Consider the following 21,845-nt stretch of genomic DNA (forward strand, 5'->3'; position numbering starts at 1 on the left):
GATCAAAATTTGGCTACTTGGCAATTGGCATCTACTTGTGATAGTTGCAGTGTCCCCAGGGCATTAAGATTCCCATTTGTGACTTTCCCTGCTCCCTTCCAATAAGCAGTGTCAGTGGTGGAAGCCAAATTTGCTTAACAACTATGTTGTTAACTGTACAACTGCAAGTGATTCATTTACCAACCATGGCAAAAAAGGTAGTAAAATCGTGATTACCTAACAGTTGCCTTGCTTAATAACAATGGAAATTCTGGTTTCAGTTGTGATCATAGGAGAGGATTATCTGTAATTTGCCTAGCTAGTGTTGGGGGCATGGTTTTCCCCTTGGTAGTGCCTTGGTTAGGGTATTATTTTCTGCTTGATTACTTGGCATTAATCCTTGCTTATCTGGGTGTAGTAGGCTGCTTGGGAGGATATGTTCTGGTCTTTTTCTTTCCTTCCTAGCCCTTTTTCATTGTCTCTTGTGAATGGTATGTAAATGTAGATTATTTGTATGTGTCATTCATGGCTGGTTTGTCTGAATTCCAGAAATTCCCTAGCATTTTTGCATTTGGTTTGATCTAGAATGGCCACTGTTTCCCAGCTGAAAATATGGTTGAGTCTGCTTATGTGAGATTAAGGAGTTTTCATTCTGATCAAGAATACACCTCTAAGTCAAAAAAAGGAAACAAAATTCCAAACCAAATTATTCAAGCTAAACTACAGAAACAAAGAGACAAATGAAGACAAAGGGACAGTCAATATGTCCAACTCCCCACTTAGCTACTGCCGACCATAATATGCTCAGAAAGTCTTCAATTATAGCATAGATAAGGCTAATTAATCAGTCAGAATTGTTGGCAGCTCTAGAAGCAAGATTGAAAATCACAGGACTTCTTGCCATGGACACCCAAGCAAACAGAAGGCAAACAGTCCTGAATTGGGAGCCACTCAATACTATTAATAATATTTATTTTCAGTAGAAAATGTTATTTTGTAACTGTACAATTAAAAGTGAAACTAAAATACAGTAGAATTTGTCAATAGAATATAAAAACAATGTTCTACAATATATAGCATTATAACAATATACCATTTAAAGAAAACCTATTTAAATATTATAATATTTAAATATATTGTTTACAATATATTACAATTGTTTAAAAATATTGTTTACTATACAATATTGTTCAATAGCATTTTTTCTCATTTGGTGTACTTGAGGTAGTCAGATGGTATGAGTTGAACGGCAGGGCTCTGAGTCAGAAAGAAAGATGGGGAGGGGGCTTCATCTGTTTGAGCAGTTCCAGACTTCCACCCTTGTGATGGTATGTTCTTGGCATGACATCAGGTGCAAGGAATCAGATCAACTCTGGGAATAAGCCAAAGCAGTTACTTTAGATAGATGAGGGAGGGAGAGAGAGAGAGACAGAGACAGAGAGAGACAGACAGACAGACAGACAGACAGGCAGGCAGACAGATAGTCCCCTCAGGGAAAAGGGCGGCCTATAAATCCTAATAAAATACAAAATACAAATAGATAGATAGACAGACAGACAGGACAGGACAGGACAGGACAGACAGAAATAGATAGATCTTTGGCACCAGCACAAAAGCCTTTCCTAGTCTGGTCGGTGATGCTTCCTCCTTGGATGTGATTCCGTGCTGTCCAGCCCCTTCACTGCCTCCTCACCTTCAACCTGGGATTCGACCACATATGGAGTAACTAATACAATAGGGACCTCCTTAGCATCCTCAAGCAGTTGCTGTTGCATTGATTGTACAGACTCTTTCTTTATATCTACATGATGCACAGATGTTACCGCATCAGGCCGGAGGAGCTCAGGCTCCTCTTTATGTCGTTGGTCGATTGTCCCAGAAGAACCAATATTTCCACACATGTCAATTGTTGCCAGCGATCCAATTCCTGGGGATAAAACAAGATTTTCTCGACGGCTTTGAAAAACACGTTTATTGCACATGATCATAACACCACTCACTATTAATAAAAGTGCAGAAACATAGCCAATATAAATAGCAGCTCCAATCTCCTGGTACACTGGAGAAGTAGGCATATTGAAAGACTCAGGAAACATGATGTCTGCATTAATCAAGATGGAATAACTGTTCCAAGCAATGGGAATTAAGATTATGATTCCTGTTAGGAAGTTCATGAGGCCTCCAACGTTAAAAAGAGTGAGCAAAAAAGTTTTGTGTGTTATGGCTCTGACAACATTCCACAAGGCAAAGCTCATGAAAGTTATCCCCACGGCTCCCACGATGCAACACAAGCTCAACAGATCTTGAGCCAGAAAAATTTCATTGGGCAGCTTCTTCAGGTCTTCAGTGAATTCCTCACAGTGGACATATCTGTTTTGTGGATGAGTGCTGTGCAGATAACAGGCTCTCCAGATTCCAATCCATAACAAGCCAGGATACAAGTTGTCCTTACTTTTAACATGCCATAATCTCCAGTAATCGGTGGCTGTTGAGGTAATACACAGGATCCATCCTAAGATACTGAGCAAATAACCACCAAATTGGGCTCTATTAATCCAGACTGACCATTTTGTAATCATGGATTCTGTTTCACTTGGTGCTTGCCAATTAAGTGGTTTATTGGTCATGTACATGAACTTCGAACTGTTAAAATAAAATAAAAACAAAATAGCTCAACATACGGTCTATGTATGCTATTATTCTGACACCTACTGTATACATAAATACATGAATAAACTAGCAGTGTAAAAGGCATTCACCACTGATTCTATTGGAGGTAAATTTCTCCAATTGATTTCTTAGCAGTATAAGTTTATTTAGTAATCAAATTTAGATGTTACCCATCACACTTTCTAAGTGACTCTGAGTGGTTTACAAATACAAAGGAAAAATATTTTTAAGTTGCTTATAAAAAAGTAATGCCTTTAAAGGTTTAAATCAAATATGTTGGCATTAAAATAATACTGACAATTGTCAAGAAAAAAGCAAGGTATTACCTTAACAGTTATAGAACTTTGTGAGATGTATACAAATGCCAAATATGTTATGAATATCAAAACTGAAGAAATTCTGCCCCCACTAACATACTGTAGTTTAATTATTCTTTCTACATACTACAAATTGAACAGGACGTATTATTGAAGGATTAAATACAAATCCCACTTAGAATAACAATAAGAGTTTGCATAAATGGAAGCTACCTACCTTGTAGGCAGAATACCTTCATTACTCCTCATTGCAAATATCTTAGACTATGAACTATGTTGGTGGCTGTAAGTTTGCTGAAACAAAACAAAAGAGAATAGTTTAACTTTCATTTATATAGGGGTGTGTGTATGAGAGAGAGAGAGGGGGGGGAGGGAGGGAGGGAGGGAGGGAGGGAGGGAGGGAGGGAGGGAGGGAGAGAGAGAGAGAGAGAGAGAGAGAGAGAGAGAGAGAGAGAGAGAGAGAGAGAGAGAGAGAGAGAGAGATCCCTGAGAACACACACACAAGATTATGACATAGTAGGAACAATTTCCTCTTGGATAAATATCTGGGATAGTTATCAGAAATCATTCTTCTAAACTCTACCAGTGTTTTTTAACCTCCACAATTTCAAGTGCAGCATGGTTGGAATGAGCTGATATCGCTGTAACATGTAACAGGTAGCTTACACAATAGCACTGGAATTATATTTGAAGTAAAAAAAATGATATCCCCTCAATTGATGATCATGGACAGATAGTTGCAGCTGTCTCTCACGGTCTCCAATGCCAAATGACCAGCATGTCTTCTATTCTTTTCCAAATGTCTGTTTTCAACTGTCACTGAGCATTCCAACCGTCACTCCTCAACTGTCAAACCACAGAATTCCAATGACCAATCTCAGTGAACAGTTTTCATCTTTCTTTCAAATTAATGCAGACATTTATATACAAACAAAATAAACTAATCCAATGTAGCCTCGATGTAAAATGGTATATCTTGCTTGACCCTCATTCTGCCAGTTGGAGCTAGCTGTCTATCTCCACCGAATTCCCTTCTGAAGCAATTTAAAAGTACAAAATGTTGCAAAGAAATGCTTTACAACAAACCAAAGGAATCAAAATAATAAGAGAGTTGAAAACAAAGAAACAACAGTGGAGAAGAGAAAGGTTGGCTGGATGTGTACACTTTGGCTTTTAAATAAATGTCTAACTCTAAATAACTATATGTCTCATTTGGTACAGCAACCAAACAGAACAAATAGAGACTCCAACAGTGTTGGAATTCATTCCAGGTGTTTGTGTGCAGGGCAGTTTCTGCTGTCTGAAACACACATACACAGGGATGCAAAAACATCGCACCAGAAACATCTTTCTGGCCTAACGGTCAAAACTCACTATGCAGCCTCATGTAACAAGAACTATGTGAGCCAGCTACTCCCACACATGCCCTTTCTCCCCCCTATGCTGTGCTGTAACTTTCTATTCCCCCTCTCCCCCTCCCAATGCCATGCAGCTTGTAACCTTCTGCTCCCCCTTTGCCCACCCTTTGCCATGATGTGATTTTCTATTGGTTTATTTGTAGAATACTGTGAACTTTTCATTAGTTTACTTGTACCATGTGTGATTATATATGCCTTTTGATACGCTCCTTTTTGATGACGCTGTAACTAACTTTTTTCTAATAAAAAAGCCCTTTGGTGATCATTCGAGGCTTTAGCTCATCCCAAGGAATTTCGTCTGGTGTTTTCCTTTTGATTAGCGAAGGACACATGAGCAGCCCACCAGTGTGGCGACAACGCCGCAACTGGTGATCCCGACGTGATCTTGCTGATCAAGCACGTCGCCTCATCCGTCTCATTTGGCACCCCCATTGCTTACCGGCGAAGGAATGCCCCTTGCATACCAGGACCGGCTGTCGCAGATGGAGCATCCTCCCAGAATCGTGAGTTATGGGGGCAGAATTCTCTAAGCCCCAGGTTGCACATCTTTTTGAACTTAGAGAATTGGCCAAATCCTCAATATTAATCTTAAAAAACGATGGGGACGTTCTCCCCATCCCTTCGAAAAAAGATCTTACCAACCTTCTCAGGTACATTTATCAAAATTGTCCCACATATCCTGAGAAGGGCTCAATTCGAACAGCCACTTGGGAAAAATTAGGAAGGCATTTCCATGACCCTCCAAGGGCACCAGTGAAAATACTTTCCACTTGGCGGATCATCATGGAATGTTTAAAAGTTCATGAAAAAGCCATGATGGGGGGACCAGACCCCCCCCCACCATATTTGGAAACCTCTTCACTAAATTCACACTCGGAATCCAAGGCTTCCTCCTCCCTTGTATGCATGCCTCTGTCACCCTCAGCCCCTGAAGCTCCTCAGCATTACATCCCTTTAGAGGACGCTTCTGCCTGCTTTCCAACCTGACTCACAGTCGGGAAACTAATCCTGGGGCATTCAGCCAGCCCCACACAAAAGGCTGCTTCTTATCTTCCTTCTTATTTCAATCTCTTGGCAAGTGAATCTATAGATGCTCCAATGCCTGGCTCTTCTTACTTTCTTCTGGTCATCCCGGCTACCTCTCTTCCATTACCCCCTACGATGCCTCTCTTAGTCTTTCCTCATCGTGATTTTATGTCTCAAGGAGTTCTTGCTACTCCCTTTCTTACTGACTCTTCTGATTTCTTTTCTGTTGCTTTGATGACATTTTCATGCCTGAGCACCTGAATCTTTTTCACAGATGTTTCACAGAGCAATTGATTTATAGGATCCGAATTGGAATGGAGAAAAATGGTTTTGTGCGTGCGTGTGTGTGTGTGTGTGCGTTTGAGGGAGTGAGGGCTCCAGTAAGGAAACTAGGAAAGTAGGTAAATTATGGGGACAGGTTGGGCAGTAGAGAGTAAAGAGAAAGTGATAAAAGAGTGGGAGAGAGGAAGAAAGAAAAAGAGTGAAAGAGACAGAAAGAGACAAAGAGGAGAGAGAAGGGAGAAGGAGAAAGTGACAGAAGAATGGAAAAGAGGGAAAGAGAAAGTGAACAGAGACAAAGAGAAAGAGGGTGAGAGAGACAGAGAGAGAAGAGAGGAAGAGGAAAGAGATATCCCACAGCCCTTACAATACCCCTGTGTTTGTTATAAAAAAGAAATCTGGTAAATGGCGTTTTTTGCATGATTTGCGGGCTGTTAATAAAATTCTCCAGCCCATGGGAGCGCTGCAGTAAGGCCTCCCCAATCCAAATTTGATTCCCCAAGAATGCGATCTCATGATCATTGATTTAAAAGATGCCTTTTTTTCTATACCACTCCATGAAAATGATCGCAAACTGTTTGCTTTTACTGTTCCAGAATTTAACAATTCCAAACCTGCTTCTCGCTTTCAATGGACAGTCCTGCCTCAGGGAATGCTCAACAGCCCCACCATGTGTCAATATTTTGTAGATAAAACTTTGCAGCCGTATCGGACGGCACATCCTCACTTTTTGATTTACCACTATATGGATGATATCTTAGTAGCAGCATGTGGGCCCCCAGGTACGGTTTTAGCAACATTACCTTTTCTGACTAACCTTCTCCATAAAAATGGCCTGCACATAGCTCCAGAAAAGGTTCAAACAGCACAACCTTTTTCGTACCAGGGTCACAAACTTTTGGCTTCTCATGCTGCACCTGCAATGCCAAAATTGGACTTGCCACACACTCCCACATTAGTACAGTTACAGCAATATTTGGGCTCCATTAACTGGGCACGACCATATATGGGGCTCACAACCCCTCAATTGGCTCCGTTGTTTTCTGCATTAACAATGGGCAAAAACCCTGCAGATGTTATTAAATTAGATGAAACACATCAGCAAGTTTTAAAAGAGGTAAATGAGGCCCTGGATCAAATTTGGGTGGATCGTCTTCAGGATAACACCCCCTTAGCTTTCATTATATGTAACACTCTTGGGCTCCCAACAGGAGCCGTGGTGCAAAAAACTTCAAATTTATTAATTATTGAATGGGTACACTTGTCTCACACCCCAAAGTCCACTATTTCTCAGAAACCTGCACTTTTTGCAGCTCTAATTACAAAAGCCCATGTCAGAACAAAGTTGTTGGCCGGAATTGAACCTTCCACGATTTTTGTCCCTTGTTCTTTATCAACTTGGGAGACTTTACTTGCTAACCCGGAAAACCTTCAATTCGCACTTGCTGACTGGCCAGGTGAGATTTCTTGCCATGCACCTCCCGACCCTAGATTGGCTCTTTTGAAAACTGTTCCCCTGCAATGGCACACTCCATATTCCCCTCTCCCACTTCCTCAAGCCATGACTATTTTTGCTGATGAAGCAAAACCTATGGTGCTTGTGCTTGGCAGGAGAATGGTCGGTGGTGCACAAAAATTACCCCCCCCCCCCGCAGACTTCCGCTCAGCGTGCGGAGCTTGCTGCCTCTATTTTGGCTTTTTCTACTTTTCCAAATAAACCCTTTAACTTGATTTTGGATAGCCTCTATGTAACTCAGATTGTGAAATCAATCTATGAGGCCTATCTTTCTCCCTCGTTGGAACCACAATTACTCTCGCTCTTTTTATCTTTGCAAAAGTTAATTTCTGCCCGCACCCATTTTTTCCATGTTTCCCACATTCGAAGCCATCAGCCCTTCCCTGGGCCTCTCCAGGAGGGCAATGATGCTGCTGATGCTGCGGCATCAGCCCCCCCACCCCATGTCAATGTTTGTTCTGCTATCACACCTTGGGATAGCCACTCTTACTTTCATCAGAATAAAAACGCGCTCATGAAACAATTTGGCCTTACGTCGGTGGGGGCATCAGCAATCATTTAACAATGCCCCACCTGTAGTCGGCAACCACATTCCCTCCCTATGGGAGTTAATCCCAGAGGGACAGAATGTTTAGGGTGACCAGACGTCCCGCATCTGGCGGGACAGGCACGACTTTTCATCATTTTTCCCGCGTCCCGCCCACTTCTCAAAAAACCCCGCTTTATTTTGGCACTCGCTGGCTCCCCCGCCCGTCATCAGCTGCCGCTAGCTCGCTCGTTCCGTTCCCCCATCTATTCTATCTACACTAAAAATCTAAGCCAGCCCAGCCTGCCGCTCACTGATTGGTCTGGACTCCAGCCAATCAGTGAGCTGGCTGGGATGGAAAACGTGGCGTGCTTAAAGTTTTCCATCCCAGCCAGCTCACTGATTGGCTGGAGTCCGCTTAGCACGCCGCATGAGTCTCCATTTCATTTCGCCTTCGCAGCCGTTTGCTTTGTTTTGCTGCTTCACTGGTGAGTAAACCGGGAATTAGTAACCTGCGCGGGGTTAGTGAAACAGCTGCCGCCGCCCTCCTCCTCTTCCCTGTGTGCGAGAAAGGCGCCCGCTCGCCAAGCGCCGCCGCGCTGGTTCCTTCGCACCCCTCCCACCCCTCTGCCTCCTCAGCAAGAGCGGCAGTAGACCTCCACACAAGAGCAGCGGAGCGAACGAGCGGCCACGGCCGTCATTTTAAATGAGGCTCCGCTCGCTGCTCATCCCGCTCCGAGCTGGGAAAGGGGCACTTTGGCAGGGCTTCCGCAGCGCCCCCAAGGACCGTCGCGCGAGGTCGGCGGCGGCTGCTGCTGCTGCTGAGGGCCTTTAGTAACCTGCGCGGGGTTAGTGAAACAGCCGCCGCCGCCCTCCTCCCCTTCCCTGTGTGCGAGAAAGGCGCCTGCTTGCCAACCCGCGCCAGCCTGCTCACCCTTGGGCTCCGGGGGCAGCACCTTCCCAGCTCTGCCGCTGCCACGCTGCTTCCTTCGCGCCCTGCGGAGTTTTCCCTGTGTCTCCCAGGTCGCGCCCGTCCTGTGTGCGAGAAACTCCGCAAGGCGCGAAGGAAGGCGCTGGGGAGGTGCTGCCCCGGGAGTCCAAGGGTGGGCGGGCGGACTGGCGAGCGGGCGCCTTTCCCTGTGTCCCCCAGGTGTGGTTGGGAGGGAAAAGCGCTTGGCACGAAGGACTTTCTTCCAACCAGCGGAACCCCCAATCGCCAGGGGCATCGGACTCCAAACCCCATCGCAGGAATCCCCACTCGCCAAGATCGTAGGACTCCAAGTCCCATCCCCTATGCCCGTCCCCGCCAGCGCAGCCCCTGGCGCAATTGGGCTGCGATCGGCGGGCGTCCCTGCTGCAATCCGCGCCGCCCGCCGCATCAGCCGGAATCTAATTCAAGAGATCTTAATCTTGACAGCGTTGTTGGGACAGCCTTATGTAACAAGAACTATGTGAGCCAGCTACTCCCACACATGCCCTTTCTCCCCCCTATGCTGTGCTGTAACTTTCTATTCCCCCTCTCCCCCTCCCAATGCCATGCAGCTTGTAACCTTCTGCTCCCCCTTTGCCCACCCTTTGCCATGATGTGATTTTCTATTGGTTTATTTGTAGAATACTGTGAACTTTTCATTAGTTTACTTGTACCATGTGTGATTATATATGCCTTTTGATACGCTCCTTTTTGATGACGCTGTAACTAACTTTTTTCTAATAAAAAAGCCCTTTGATGATCATTCGAGGCTTTAGCTCATCCCAAGGAATTTCGTCTGGTGTTTTCCTTTTGATTAGCGAAGGACACATGAGCAGCCCACCAGTGTGGCGACAACGCCGCAACTGGTGATCCCGACGTGATCTTGCTGATCAAGCACGTCGCCTCATCCGTCTCATTTTATTTTCTTCTATATGTTAAATATATATATATATATATATATATATATATATATATATATATATATATATATATATATATATATATATGATTTTTTACAACCCCTGGTAAGCCCCAATTATGGGAGGAAGCTAACTGCTTACTGGGATTTGAACCTAGCCCAGGTTCAAATCCCAGTAAGGGTATGGCTAGCTGATGAGAGCTAAATAGCTTGAAATAGATCTATACTAGTCTCCCTTTATTTATTTATCAGCACAAATAAAAACACACACACACACATATATATATGTATGTATGTATGTATATATATATATACACACACACACACACACACACACACACACACATATATAACATATAGAAGAAAATAAAAATTAGCACAAAGTAATATACAAGAAAAACGAAGTTTAAGAAAAGTTTGAAACAAATGAAAACAAAAAAGGAAGCTTCTGAATAGCAGTTATAAGTACCGATATATATTGAACCTCTTTCTAAAATTACTGTTTTCTATAATCCATCCTAATTATCAAAACTATAATCACATTTTTTAAGACAAAAATTCCATAAGCGGGTTCCAGTCACCAATACATGTAGGGATCATAGCAATAGCAGTTACACTTATATACCGCTTCATAGGGCTTTCAGCCCTCTCTAAGCGGTTTACAGAGTCAGGATATTGCCCCCAACAACAATCCGGGTCCTCATTTTACCCACCTCGGAAGGATGGAAGGCTGAGTCAACCCTGAGCCGGTGAGATTTGAACAGCCAAACTACAGAACTGCAGTCAGCTGAAGTAGCTTGCAGTGCTGCATTTAACCACTGCGCCACCTTGGCAGGGACTTCGCAACTAACAACAAATATGTTCGTTAATGTTACACCCGCATTGCGTGGATAACGGGGGCTGCCACTGAACCCCTCAATTCCTAGTCTTGGCTGACCTGGCATAACAGACTGGGGGCAGTGTGGCTTAGCATTCAGAAAGGAAACCCGAGGCCTGGCACAGCTGGGGAGTTAAAAAACAAGGGCGCCCATGGTCCACTCTCTCTGCGGGGGGGGGGGGGGGCAGGGGCCCACTTCAGAAAGAGTTGAGCAGCGCCTGCCTTCAGTTATACTGTATAATCCTGGCTGCATTTAGTACGATCCCCAATTCAGCTCAGGATCCACCAGAACTTCTCCGACAGCCCGTTCCACCGGGCGGGAAACTCCTCCAGGCGTCCAGTCTGAATCTCCCGGTGGGAATGTGGCCTGACAAAGGAGCGGAGAAGAATCGCCCGAGACAAGCCTTCGGGCGGGGAAGGGGCGCTCTCGACCCTGCTCCTTCTGCCGCCCCCGCCCCATTCTCCGAGCCCCGAGCCTCCAGGCCGGGCCCTCCGCCCATTTGCCTCCGCCTTTCCGGACTGGTGAACAGGACTCCGGCCCCGGCGGGCTCTGACCAGGCTTAAACCTCGCATCCTGCGCTCCCCGCAGCTCAGGCCGGAGGGGATCCCCGCGGAGGGCCAACCCACCTCCCTCCTTCCCTCCCACCCGGGGCGGAGGCCAGGAAGGCGCGCGGACGGCGGGGGGAAGCGGCAAGCGCCGCCGGCGCCAGAGAGGCCCTCGTGGCCGCGCCCGGGAGGCGGTTCCCTGCCCGCCCCACCCCCTCCCTCCCGTGCTGCTTAGCGGCGCGGGAGGCGGGTTGGCGTTTAAATCCTGCCGGCCAATCGGCAGCGCGCTCGGCCGCCCGTAACGCTCCGGCTCCGGCTTCGAAGGCTCCGGCGGCGGCGCTGAGCGAAGGAGGCAGCGGGCGGGCGAGGGCGGCGTTGGTGTTGGCGGCGATGAGCGCGGCGATTCCCGGCAAGGGCTCCCGTCCGGCGGGGCAACAGCAGCCGGCGGCGGCGTCTTCCTCCTCCTCGGGACCGGAGAGCCGGGCGGTGCCGGAGGTGCTGGTGGACCCGCGCAGCCGCCGCTCCTACAGCCTGGGCCGCTTCCTGGGCAAGGGCGGCTTCGCCAAGTGCTACGAGATCACGGAGGCGGAGAGCCGCGAGGCCTTCGCCTGCAAGGTGGTGCCCAAGACGCTGCTGCTGAAGGCGCCGCAGAAGGAGAAGATGACCATGGAGATCGCCATCCACCGCAGCCTCCAGCACAGCCACGTGGTGGCCTTCCAGGGCTTCTTCGAGGACAGCCACTTCGTCTTCGTGGTGCTCGAGCTCTGCCGGCGGCGGGTAGGCAGGGCGGGAGGCAGGCGGGTAGGGGCCAGGCATGCCCCCCCTCCCGCGCTGGCCGGAACTGCTCCTCGCCTGGCCCGCCGGTGGCCGGCGGGAAGGCGCGGCAACTCCCCCTCCCGTCCCCCCGACTCCCTTTGGCTCCAGGGGGGGGTCAGGAAAAGAGGGGGGGCTCTTGAACGCGAGCGTTGCCGTCGAGAGTGGGTCCCTCCCGCCTTAGCCTGGAGCCTTTCTGGCGCTCCGAGGGAAAAGCGGGGCTCCTCCTTGCCGCAACGGCTCGGCTCTGCCGTCGGGAGAGCTGTAAATGCTGCGTATCAGCAAAGGGAGAGAAGGAAGGCGGCGCTCGAAGAGACCCCCCACGACTCTCCTACGGCTTCTCTTCCTCCCATCCATCTCCTCCCTGCCTCCCCTTGCCTGAAAGCAACTGGAGTGGGGGGGGGGGCTTTATGATGGCTTGGGCGGGTTCCCCCCTCCTTCTCCCATCCCTTCCCTCGCTCAGGTGACCTTTAGAAATGAAAGAAAAGCCCTTTATTATGGCCAGCAAAAGGAGGGTGGGCTACAAAGAGTTAAAGAAACATAAAAGATACATGAGACTTAAAATGTACATGCAAAAACCTAGAAATATTGAAACTGCGGGTAGAACCTGAACCGAGGGGTAGGAGCGCTATGTACTCTAGAGGGGGCTGGCAAGCCACATGGGGGGGGGCTGCTGGGCACTCTGGAACTGGGGTGTCAAACACAATTTCATTAAGGGTCAAATCAAAGTTGTCTGACCTTGGAGGGGGGTCAGCGTCACTCAAGTTGGGGGCAACTGTGGAGGTCGAGCGCTCTGCCAGCAAAAATGGGCTCCCGAGCTCTGTTTTCAGCTGTGACAGCCTCCTGCAATGCTCTGCCAGCAAAAACGGAGCTCTGTTTTTTCTGGTCGAGGCACCGCAGGCCATTCCTTCACTATTTCCAGGGTGGCCCAGATCTAAGCACCCTGCGGGCTGCATCTGGCCCCTGGGCCTTGAGTTTGGCACCCTGCTCTAGAATAGACCACTAGAACTGATTTATGGCCCAGGACATCAGTTGAATGGGATGCCGCCTTGCTTGGCCCCTTTCTCATCCCAGGGCGTGGGGGTTGCATCCTACTTTGAGTGAGGACCCTTCATGAAGCGTGCCTATTGGCTAAATAGCATCTGGCATCTGTCAGTTGAGGAGCCTCCTGCACTGAGGTCTAGGAAGGAACATAAGGAGAGGGGGTCTTGTGGGAGGAGGGTTAGCGCACTGACCAGTGGCAAAAGGATCGGTCCTCCCGAAAACGTAATTGCTCCTTCTTTTCTTCTTCCAGCCATTCCCCTCTTGGGTGTCTTGCTCAGAGTTTGTGGATTGGGTTGTGGAGGCTGATCAGGATGAATCATCCCTTTCTCCCATATATATATAGGGACAATGATGACAATTGATGCAGCTAATGGGCGAGGCCAGAGGGGGATCCCCAGAAGCCCAGAGGGTTCTTAATGGCCCCTGGTGGGATTAGGAGCTTTACGGAATGTGCCAGAAAGGGCTGAGTCATTGGACCCAACTCCCCGGGTGGCTTCCTCTCTTTCATGCCAGCAGTTGCTTGTAGTATCTTTTCTGCTGGAGGAGATCCTGTGCTGCTCCTGGTGTAGAATTGGATATGTAGGTCTACTAAGTGGTAGCAGGAGTGTTTTGGCACTAGAGTCCTTGACCAACCATGGCTTGGAGGGGTGCGGGTGTTGTACTTCTCCAGGAGGAGACACGGCTGGGGTCAGGACAGACCGGAGGTGACTGGAGGCCATTAGTTCAGTTATCCTTTGATTTAAGTGTGTGTGGGGGGATCCGTGCCAGTGAGTTCTTGTTGCTGGCATGAGTAGGGGTTGGTAGAAGGAGGTGATTCTTGATTGAAGGCATTTAAGTGGAGCAGCTTTGGGAAGGGGTTGCTTGCAAATTTAGGGATAGCTAATCACTCATTCTGGAGGTGGATTTGGCTGGATGGTCATTTTCAAGGACATCATTTGGAATTCAGAGGTTCAACCTGAGGACTGTTTGAACCAAGGAGAAACCTGCCAAGTTTGATTTTTGAGCAAAGGGTGTGGAGGAATCTGTCATCTTCAGAGTTGGGGAGGGAGGGAGGGAGGGATTGGTGCTTTGGTGGAGGGTGCCATCATTGGCCAGGGGAACTTTACTTCGACTTGTCCAGTGCAAGAAGTGGGGCGGGACTGTTTCTCCTGGGGAAAGGGGAGCCACCCCACCCCCAGTTTTGGAGGCCGGGGAGGCTATGTCTCTGGATTGGGTTTCTGTATTGTTGGGGGGGGGGCTTTGCAGTGTTTTCAGGGCAGTTTCTTTTTGCCTGGTTTTCCTATATCATGGCTGGTGTGGAGCTGGGAGAAGTCCCTGCCGGTGTCGCTTTCACAATCATGGTGGAGGAAGTGGGAGTTGTGTGCTGACACAGCTTTCTGTGTGCCTTTGAGGAGAGGCAGCGGCCTGAGAGAGTTTAGAGGAGGGGTCTCCAACCATCGCAACTTTAAGACTTGGGGACTTCAACTCCCAGAATTCCACAGCCTACATATTGGACCACCCCCCACCCCACCCACCCACCCCCGGTTTAGAGGATGAGCGGCTCAGAGGTCACATCAATTGTGGGGCTCCTATCGCTGGGAGGGTAGGACAAAAGGGCTGTTTGGATGCCTGCTAGTTCTTTCCTCAGCTTCCACAAGTTCTGTGTTCAAATCCTTCCAATAGCCTCTCGGCGCAGGGTAAAACCTGGCAGATTTGCTCCTCTCGAGGGTGGGTTTTCATGGCTATTATTTGCAGGGTCTCCTGGCACTTTCCCAGTGAGGAGGCCATGGACTGACTGGTCCCTAGTGTGGTGAGTCTGCCGTAGGAACCCCTACGTCATTTATAGGGGAGGGGGCTTAGAGTGGGCATTTCTTTTGCTGGGCGAGTAGTAGAAATCTTTCAGATCAGGTCTTCTATTTTGTCAGTTTAGGGGCTGAGATAGGGAGGCTTACAAGCTGCACACATGGTTTGAGTTTCCCCCAAAGGCTCTGAATGCTTTTATGAGTCCCTCCCCTTTCATCTGTATTTCCTATAATGGGGAGGGGGCGGCATTTGCCTCTTCTGAGCACAGCTTCTCACATGCTGCCGGGTTGCTTTTCTCCCCCCCTTTCCCCCCTCCCCCAGTCCCTTTTGGAGTTGCACAAGCGTCGGAAAGCCCTGACGGAGCCTGAGGCCCGCTATTACCTGCGCCAGATCATCCTGGGCTGCCAGTACCTGCACAGCAACCGAGTCATCCATCGCGACCTCAAACTGGGCAACCTGTTTCTGAATGATGACATGGAGGTGAAGATTGGTGAGTGGGCTGTGGTCCCATTCTCTGGGCACGGCTGAGACCCCCTTGGGGCCATGGAGCAGGGGTTGCATCCTCTGCAGGATGCTGAAGCAGCCAGCAGGAACGGTGGGGCTGTTGCCCAGTTGTAGGCTGGACTCAGAAGCCTGCCCCTTGTGTCTGTCCAGGTGACTTTGGCCTGGCCACCAGGGTGGAGTACGACGGGGAGCGGAAGAAGACTTTATGTGGGACGCCAAACTACATTGCCCCCGAAGTGTTGGGCAAGAAAGGGCACAGCTTTGAAGTGGACATCTGGTCCATTGGCTGCATCATGTAAGTTTGGGTGGGTTGCAAAGATACGTGGAAATCACAAGAGGAAAATTACACACACAGCACCAGGAACCATGGGAGGGGAGTTTTGCACACATCTCCCAGTTCTGCAAATTGGGGAATGGACAAATAGGGGTTCAGTGGGACTCTGCAGGACATGCCCCAAAGCTGCTTTCTTCCAAAGGCAAGTGGGATTTCCTTGTTTTGTAGAAGACGTTTCACTTTCCATCCAAGAAGCTTCCTCATGTTCCTTGCAGTCATGGCCTCAATGACTTTCAGGAAGAGTTCTAATGACCAGATGACTGCAAGGAATATAAACCCTTCCATTCCCCACCATTCGGGCAGAACTGAAGAAGCTTCTTGGGTGAGAAGCAAGAGGTCTTCTAGCAAAACCAGGAAGTCCAGTTGCCTTTGAAAGAGCATGGCCTGGGCAGCTGAGGATCTCCATAGACATCCTGCAGGTGTAAGAAGGCAGGGCTCCCCAAACAACAGAGACAATTCAACAACCTCAGCTTATAATCTGTGGCTGTTTGAAGTCCCTCCCCAGGATTCTCGGGCGTGACTTCTCGTTGGCAAAAGCCACGTTGGGACACCAGGGGCTTGAGAGGCCGTCAGCTGGGTGGCTCAACAGGTGGAAGCCGCCTTACACTGTGCTTGGGGGGGGAGGTTTCAGGTGTGGCCAGCGCAGAGAGCGAAGGTGTTCTCGTGATGCCAGAAGTGGGACTGGGGAGCGGAAGTGGCTGTGCCGTCCGAGGATCACTTTGACAGACCGGGGGTGGGGGGCAGCAAAGGGGCTCCGGTCCCTTTGGCAGAGGAGGCTTTGTGGGAGCTGTTCTGAAGCTCTTTCTCCTTGCAGGTACACCCTCCTGGTTGGGAAGCCGCCCTTTGAAACCTCCTGCTTGAAAGAAACCTATATTCGGATTAAGAACAACGCATACACCATTCCTACGGTGGGTTCTTTTCGGAGCTCCCAGCCAGGGCATCCTGCGGGAGCTGCCTGTTAGGACTTGGGGCTGGGCCGGCTTTGCATTTCCCACGCCCACCCACCTACCCCGGTCTGCTTGGAGGGAATGCAGAAGTTGTGTGTCCTTGTCTCCTCTTCCCTCAAGCTCAGCCCCAGGTGGGCTGCCTTGGACCCCCGCTGAATCACAGCTCCCCCCTCTTCCCCCTGTGGCTGTGTGAGCCGCACTCCTAACAGATTGCAGTTTGGCAGCATTTGGTCGTTGCTCGCTTTCAGTGACTGAAATCTCAGGCTGCCCAGAGTCACTTTACAGGGGAGATGGGTGGCATAAAAAGTAAAACAAATAAAAAATAATGCTTGTAAGAATAAGACTGCTCCATCCTGCTGCTTCAGCCAGTTGGCTTGAGAGCAATAGCACTTAAAGTTACTGTGTTTCCCCGAAAATAAGACAGGGTCTTATTTCCTTTTGACACCCCCCCCCCCAAATAAGCACTTGGCTTTATTTCCGGGGAGGTCTTATTATTTTTGAGGTGCAGGAAGCGGAGAGCGTGGTCACCTCATGGCTGCTGCTGTGTTGCAATATTTTCGGGGAGGAGGCTTATTTTATCCCATGTGCTCAAAAACCCGATTGGGCTTGGGGGGGGGGAGGTATTTTTGGGGAAAGAGGGTGTATCCTGCTTCACAGTGCTCCCCTGCCCTTTCTGAGCAGTTTCAGAGTCAGCCTCTGGCCTCCAAAAATCTGGCTCCTCATTTTGCTTATTGAGCTTTTCAGACATGGTTGAATTCTGTTCTTCTGCAACTCTTTTTGCTTTGCTTGGAATCCAGCCGAGAAGTCCCTGATCCTAATGCTTGGCGCTTCCTTTATATATGTGGGGGGGGGGAGGGGGGAATTGTGTAGGAATGGCCTGTGGACCTTCTGTCCGTCCAGCACATCAACCCCGTGGCTGCTAGTCTCATCCAGAAGATGCTACAGCATGACCCGGCTGCCCGGCCGACCATTGACGAGCTGCTGAATGAGGAGTTCTTCACCACAGGCTACATCCCTTCGCGGCTGCCCACCACCTGCCTTACGGTTCCTCCCCGCTTCTCCCTGGCGCCCAGCAGCCTTGACCCCAGCAGCCGGAGGCCTCTTGCGGTGGTGAACAAAGGTGAGCCGGGGCAAGGTTTCAGAGTGCCCCCCCCCCCCCTCTGGGCCATGAAGCTTCTGAGCCTGGCCAAATCTTCCCTGGCACAGGTCCAGAGAACGCAGCCCTCGAGAAGGTGCCCGAGAAGGAAGACAAGGCCGGCATCCTGATGGAGGCCGGACAGCCCCTGCCCTGCTACCTTCCCGACCTGCTGCAGCAGCTGATGCGAGTCAACGCTTGCCGTCCCGCAGAAAAAACTCCCGTCAGGCAAGGTGAGGGCGGCTGGCTGGAGGCTGTGCTTTTGAGCCAGCCAATTCGGGTGCACTTCTTCACTCCTGCATCTCTTTGTTTTTTCCCCCCAGAGGAGGCTGAAGACCCTGCCTGCATCCCCATCTTCTGGGTCAGCAAGTGGGTGGACTACTCTGACAAGTATGGGCTAGGTAGGTCGGGGGGGGGGGCGCTGGGTCAAGCAATGGCCCTTTAGTGGGAACCCTCTGGAAACAGCCCCTGTTACCCCAGCTGCATTTTCCCCTGCAAGGACAGTTGATTTTTCTGTATGTCGTGTGAAGGAAAGAAATAGTCTTGGGACAGAGGACACCCTCTTGGGGGGAGGGCCTGTTTGCCCTGGACTTGCCCCCCAAAGGCCCTAAAACATATGGACGAGGGACAGCCGATGTAGAATTGATGCTGGGTGAACTGAAATTCAAAGTGGTTTGACAAATTTGTTAGTCTGTCAACACTTGCGGGTTTCAAACTGCCCCCCAACCCTGGGAAAAGGGCTTATTTTGCACTAATTAGGCTAATGAACTCCAGCAATTTCTCTGTTTTGCTTTCCTCTTTTTCTGAATTGAGTTAAAAAATTTAACTGATTAACTGCTATGAAATCACTGTTAAGTCTTGCTGATATTTTCCCCAAATAATCTGTCCCCCACCTGCTCCTTCAGGTCTCCCAAGTACTCACTGCCTGGCCCTGCAATGCCCTCCAGCCCACAAAAGCCATTCCTTCCTTCTCGGCTCCGGAGGAGTGGATGATGGGTCCCACGGCCACAGGGGCAGGGCAGCAGCCGTAACGTCGGTTGCGGGTCGTGAGGCCATTGTTCAGCTCCTTTGTAATTCAAACGGTCGCTGAATGAATGGTCATAACTTGGGGGCTGCCTGTAATATGTTTCTTTTAAAAGAGCTTGGTCTTCTGAGGGAAGGAGAGAATGCTCTTTCCCAGCCCAGCTAATGGTCTTGTGCCACTCGGTTCTTTCCCCATCTTTGGAGGTGCGGCCAGATGCCTCCGTGGTCTTGGGCCGATTCCCAAATGCTCCCCGGGGGCAGGTAGGGTGGGCTCGCCCGGCTGTGGTCTTGTTCTCCTGCTAGGTCAAGATAATCCTTTGGGATTGCGGCCCGATCCAGGAAAGCTGAGGATGCGCCCGTCTTCTCTTCCACAGGCTACCAACTGTGCGACAACAGCGTTGGGGTCCTTTTCAACGACTCAACTCGACTCCTCATGTACAGCGACGGGGACAAACTGCAATACATTAACCAGAACGGCACTGAACTGTATTTTAACGTGCTCTCTTACCCAGACACTTTCAGCAAGAAGGTGAGATGGAGAGAGGACGCTTGGGGCGCTGCCCTACCCTTGCCTCAGTTTCCCCTTCCGTCTCTGATGGGCGGGAGGAGAGTCCCCTCCGTTGCAATCTTGAGCCTGTGCTTGAAGGGGCATTCCATCTGCACGGGAGGAAAAGCCCAGGCCCAGAGGGTGTGACTGGGGGGAAGGGGGGGGCAAAAGGCTTGGTGGAGGGATGCTCCCATCCAAGAGATTGGCATGGCTGCAGGACCTGGGAGGGGGGGGGGATGTTCTGGCTTTTTCCTGGCAGGGGGCCTTCTTGTGCTGGGGCTCACCCTGGTCGGCTACCCGCTCTGCTCCGTTCTTCCCAGATTAAGCTGCTGGAGTATTTCCAGAACTACATGAGTGAGCACTTGCTGAAAGCTGGCGCCAACGTGACTCCCCGGGAAGGGGACGAGTTGGCGCGGCTGCCCTACCTCTTGAACTGGTTCCGCACCCGCAGTGCCATCATCCTGCACTTGAGCAATGGCACCGTGCAGGTCAACTTCTTCCAGGTGAGGAGTGGGCCACAGGGCCCTCAGAGGGGGTGGGGGGCAGAGAGGGAGAAAACGTGCTCAGATGTCAGGATGCCTGCGAATGGAGGGAGGAACCGATCTATTGGGAGCCTGCCCTCCCCCAGGTGCTGGTGCTCTCTCTGGGGACACAGAAGCACTGGCACCCCCTCCCATCCACCCCCATATCCACCTGGCTTTCCTGGGAGGAAAGGAGGCAGACCAAAGGATTGGGAGCAGCGTTTCTGGAGTTCTTGCACCCGCCAGGCCTGGGGTCCTCCTAGCTGGAACCCCAAATCCCTTCTCAGAACGGGTCATCTCCTTGCTTTGCCATTAGGTACTGCTGCCTCCTGATGCTAAGCAAGTCCCCTCCCCCCCCGCCCCCGCTGTGCTTTCTTGGCCCACAGGACCACACCAAGGTCATCCTCTGCCCCTTGATGGCTGCTGTCACCTACATCAACGAGCGGCGTGAGTTCCACACCTACAAACTGGCTCTGATCGAGGAGTTTGGCTGCTGCAAGGAGCTAGCCAGCCGCCTCCGTTACGCCCACACCATGGTGGAGAAGCTGCTGGCCTCTAAATCGGGGGCCACCAAGGCACCAAGCTAGAGCCAGGGGAGGCTCTGCTTGGCTCAGAACTGTGCGGGCCCCCCCTGGACAGCCCTTCTTGTCCCCAGGCTGCTTTGGGGTGCCGGGAGCCCCCCTGGCCACAAAAGTACTGTAATTGAACAGGATGCTTTTTCTCAGATTCTGATAAGACACCCCCCCCCCCTTTCTGTCCCCCCTTCACTGTTTTATACTCGCTTTGAATAAAGAGAAGCCTTTGGCCGTTGATTCGGAACTCAGCCGGATTCCTACTTGAGCCTCTCTCTGGAGGGGAGTCCGGGCTCTGCACTGGCGGACGAGGGGTTTGTTGCTGGGCTTGTGCGGTTCAGTGGCATTTGGCCTTGGCAATGGCGAATCAGTCCTTTCCTTGCTTTGTCTTAGGACTGGTGACCCTCCTCCGGCTGAGCTTCTCAAACTCTCTGAGCCCACCAAGGCCTCCCACAGCTGGGAACCCTGGGAAGAAGGGGGAGCGTGTGGTCGGGCAACCCCGCAGCAAAGGCAGCTGTGGCCAAAGAGAGTCCGGGGGCAGGAGACCCACCTATGTCCCTGGCTGAAGGACCAAAGCTGGCCTCCATCCCAGCCCTCCTTGTCTTCTTGGGAGGGGGCTCACAGCACTGATGTTGCCAGGCAGCATGACTTAAGGCAGAAGGGAACGCATATCCTATTTTTGGGAGTATAAGATGCACCAAGATTTTGAAGAGGCAAATTAAAAAAAAACGTTTTGCACTCTGCAGACCTCCCAAAAATGGCCCAGTTTTTGTGAAATTGGGCCCATTTTTTGTCAAAAAAAGGGCATGCCTAGCCTTTAGGAGGCTTCCAGAATGCTCCTGGGGGTTGAGGGGGGGGGGGCAAACTTGAGCAAAAACCGCTTTTCGCTCATTTCTGCCTTCCCCAGCCCTCAGGAGCACTCTATAAGTCTCCTAAAGGCTAGGCATGGCCATTTTGGTGAAGAGGGCAGAATTTCAGGAGGCCAAAATGCTGTATTCAGTGTACAAGATACACCCAGATTTTCAGCCTCTTGAAAGAAAAAGGTGTGTCTTGTACTCCGAAAAATACGGTAGGAAGCAAGGGGGAGTGGCTGTCATCACACACACCAGCCCAGGTCCTCTTGGCCAGGCAGGGTTCTCAGATCCAGCCAGCAACCCTGGGTCCCTGGACTAGGGATTTCCCACGGCTGCACCTGAAGCCCCTCCAAAGCAGTGAGCAGCAGCCTTCAGCTGAACTTCCCCAGGGTTTGGTGCACCCACAGGAGAGCGACCCCCAAGTGATGGGAGGGGGAATGGGCTTCATGAGGACCAGCAAACCCAGGATGGAGGACTCAGGTAGAAGGGACCCTTTGTTGCGTGGATGTGCTCCCCACCTCAAGGCATTGTGCATGTGTCCAGAGTGGCCCCGCTCGGACAGGGAGCCCCAGCCGCAGCAGTTGCTGTGATGAGCCCTGCTGGCATTTGGTGGCTGCATTAGGCCCTTAACTGTGGAGCCCCTGATGGGTTGAGAAAGCTCTCCTCCTCGTCCATTCTTGCCCAAAGTGTCGGGAGTTTGTGGGGATTCCCCTCTCCCAGAGATGG

General features: G+C 50.5%; 2 protein-coding genes across 2 annotated transcripts; one reads left to right on the top strand and one right to left on the bottom strand.

Moving 5' to 3' along the window:
* Positions 1-1,498: 1,498 nt before the first annotated feature.
* On the bottom strand, positions 1,499-10,363 carry LOC116518109 (claudin-34-like). The gene is made up of 3 exons (XM_032231366.1): positions 10,334-10,363; positions 3,184-3,260; positions 1,499-2,622 (listed from the first exon to the last, which is right to left on the bottom strand). Exons 2-3 carry the CDS (start codon positions 3,213-3,215, stop codon positions 1,602-1,604), a joined length of 1,053 nt encoding a protein of 350 aa, XP_032087257.1. The 5' UTR covers positions 3,216-3,260; positions 10,334-10,363; the 3' UTR covers positions 1,499-1,601.
* A 931-nt stretch (positions 10,364-11,294) lies between these two features.
* On the top strand, positions 11,295-20,522 carry PLK1 (polo like kinase 1). The gene is made up of 10 exons (XM_032230229.1): positions 11,295-11,820; positions 15,004-15,172; positions 15,337-15,481; positions 16,335-16,428; positions 17,368-17,587; positions 17,674-17,835; positions 17,926-18,003; positions 19,000-19,154; positions 19,493-19,675; positions 20,080-20,522. The coding sequence occupies exons 1-10, from the start codon at positions 11,434-11,436 to the stop codon at positions 20,278-20,280; spliced, it is 1,794 nt and encodes a 597-aa protein (XP_032086120.1). The 5' UTR covers positions 11,295-11,433; the 3' UTR covers positions 20,281-20,522.
* Positions 20,523-21,845: the final 1,323 nt, after the last annotated feature.

This window comes from Thamnophis elegans, chromosome 14, assembly GCF_009769535.1.
Source record: "Thamnophis elegans isolate rThaEle1 chromosome 14, rThaEle1.pri, whole genome shotgun sequence".
In the NCBI taxonomy this organism is placed as follows: domain Eukaryota; kingdom Metazoa; phylum Chordata; class Lepidosauria; order Squamata; family Colubridae; genus Thamnophis; species Thamnophis elegans.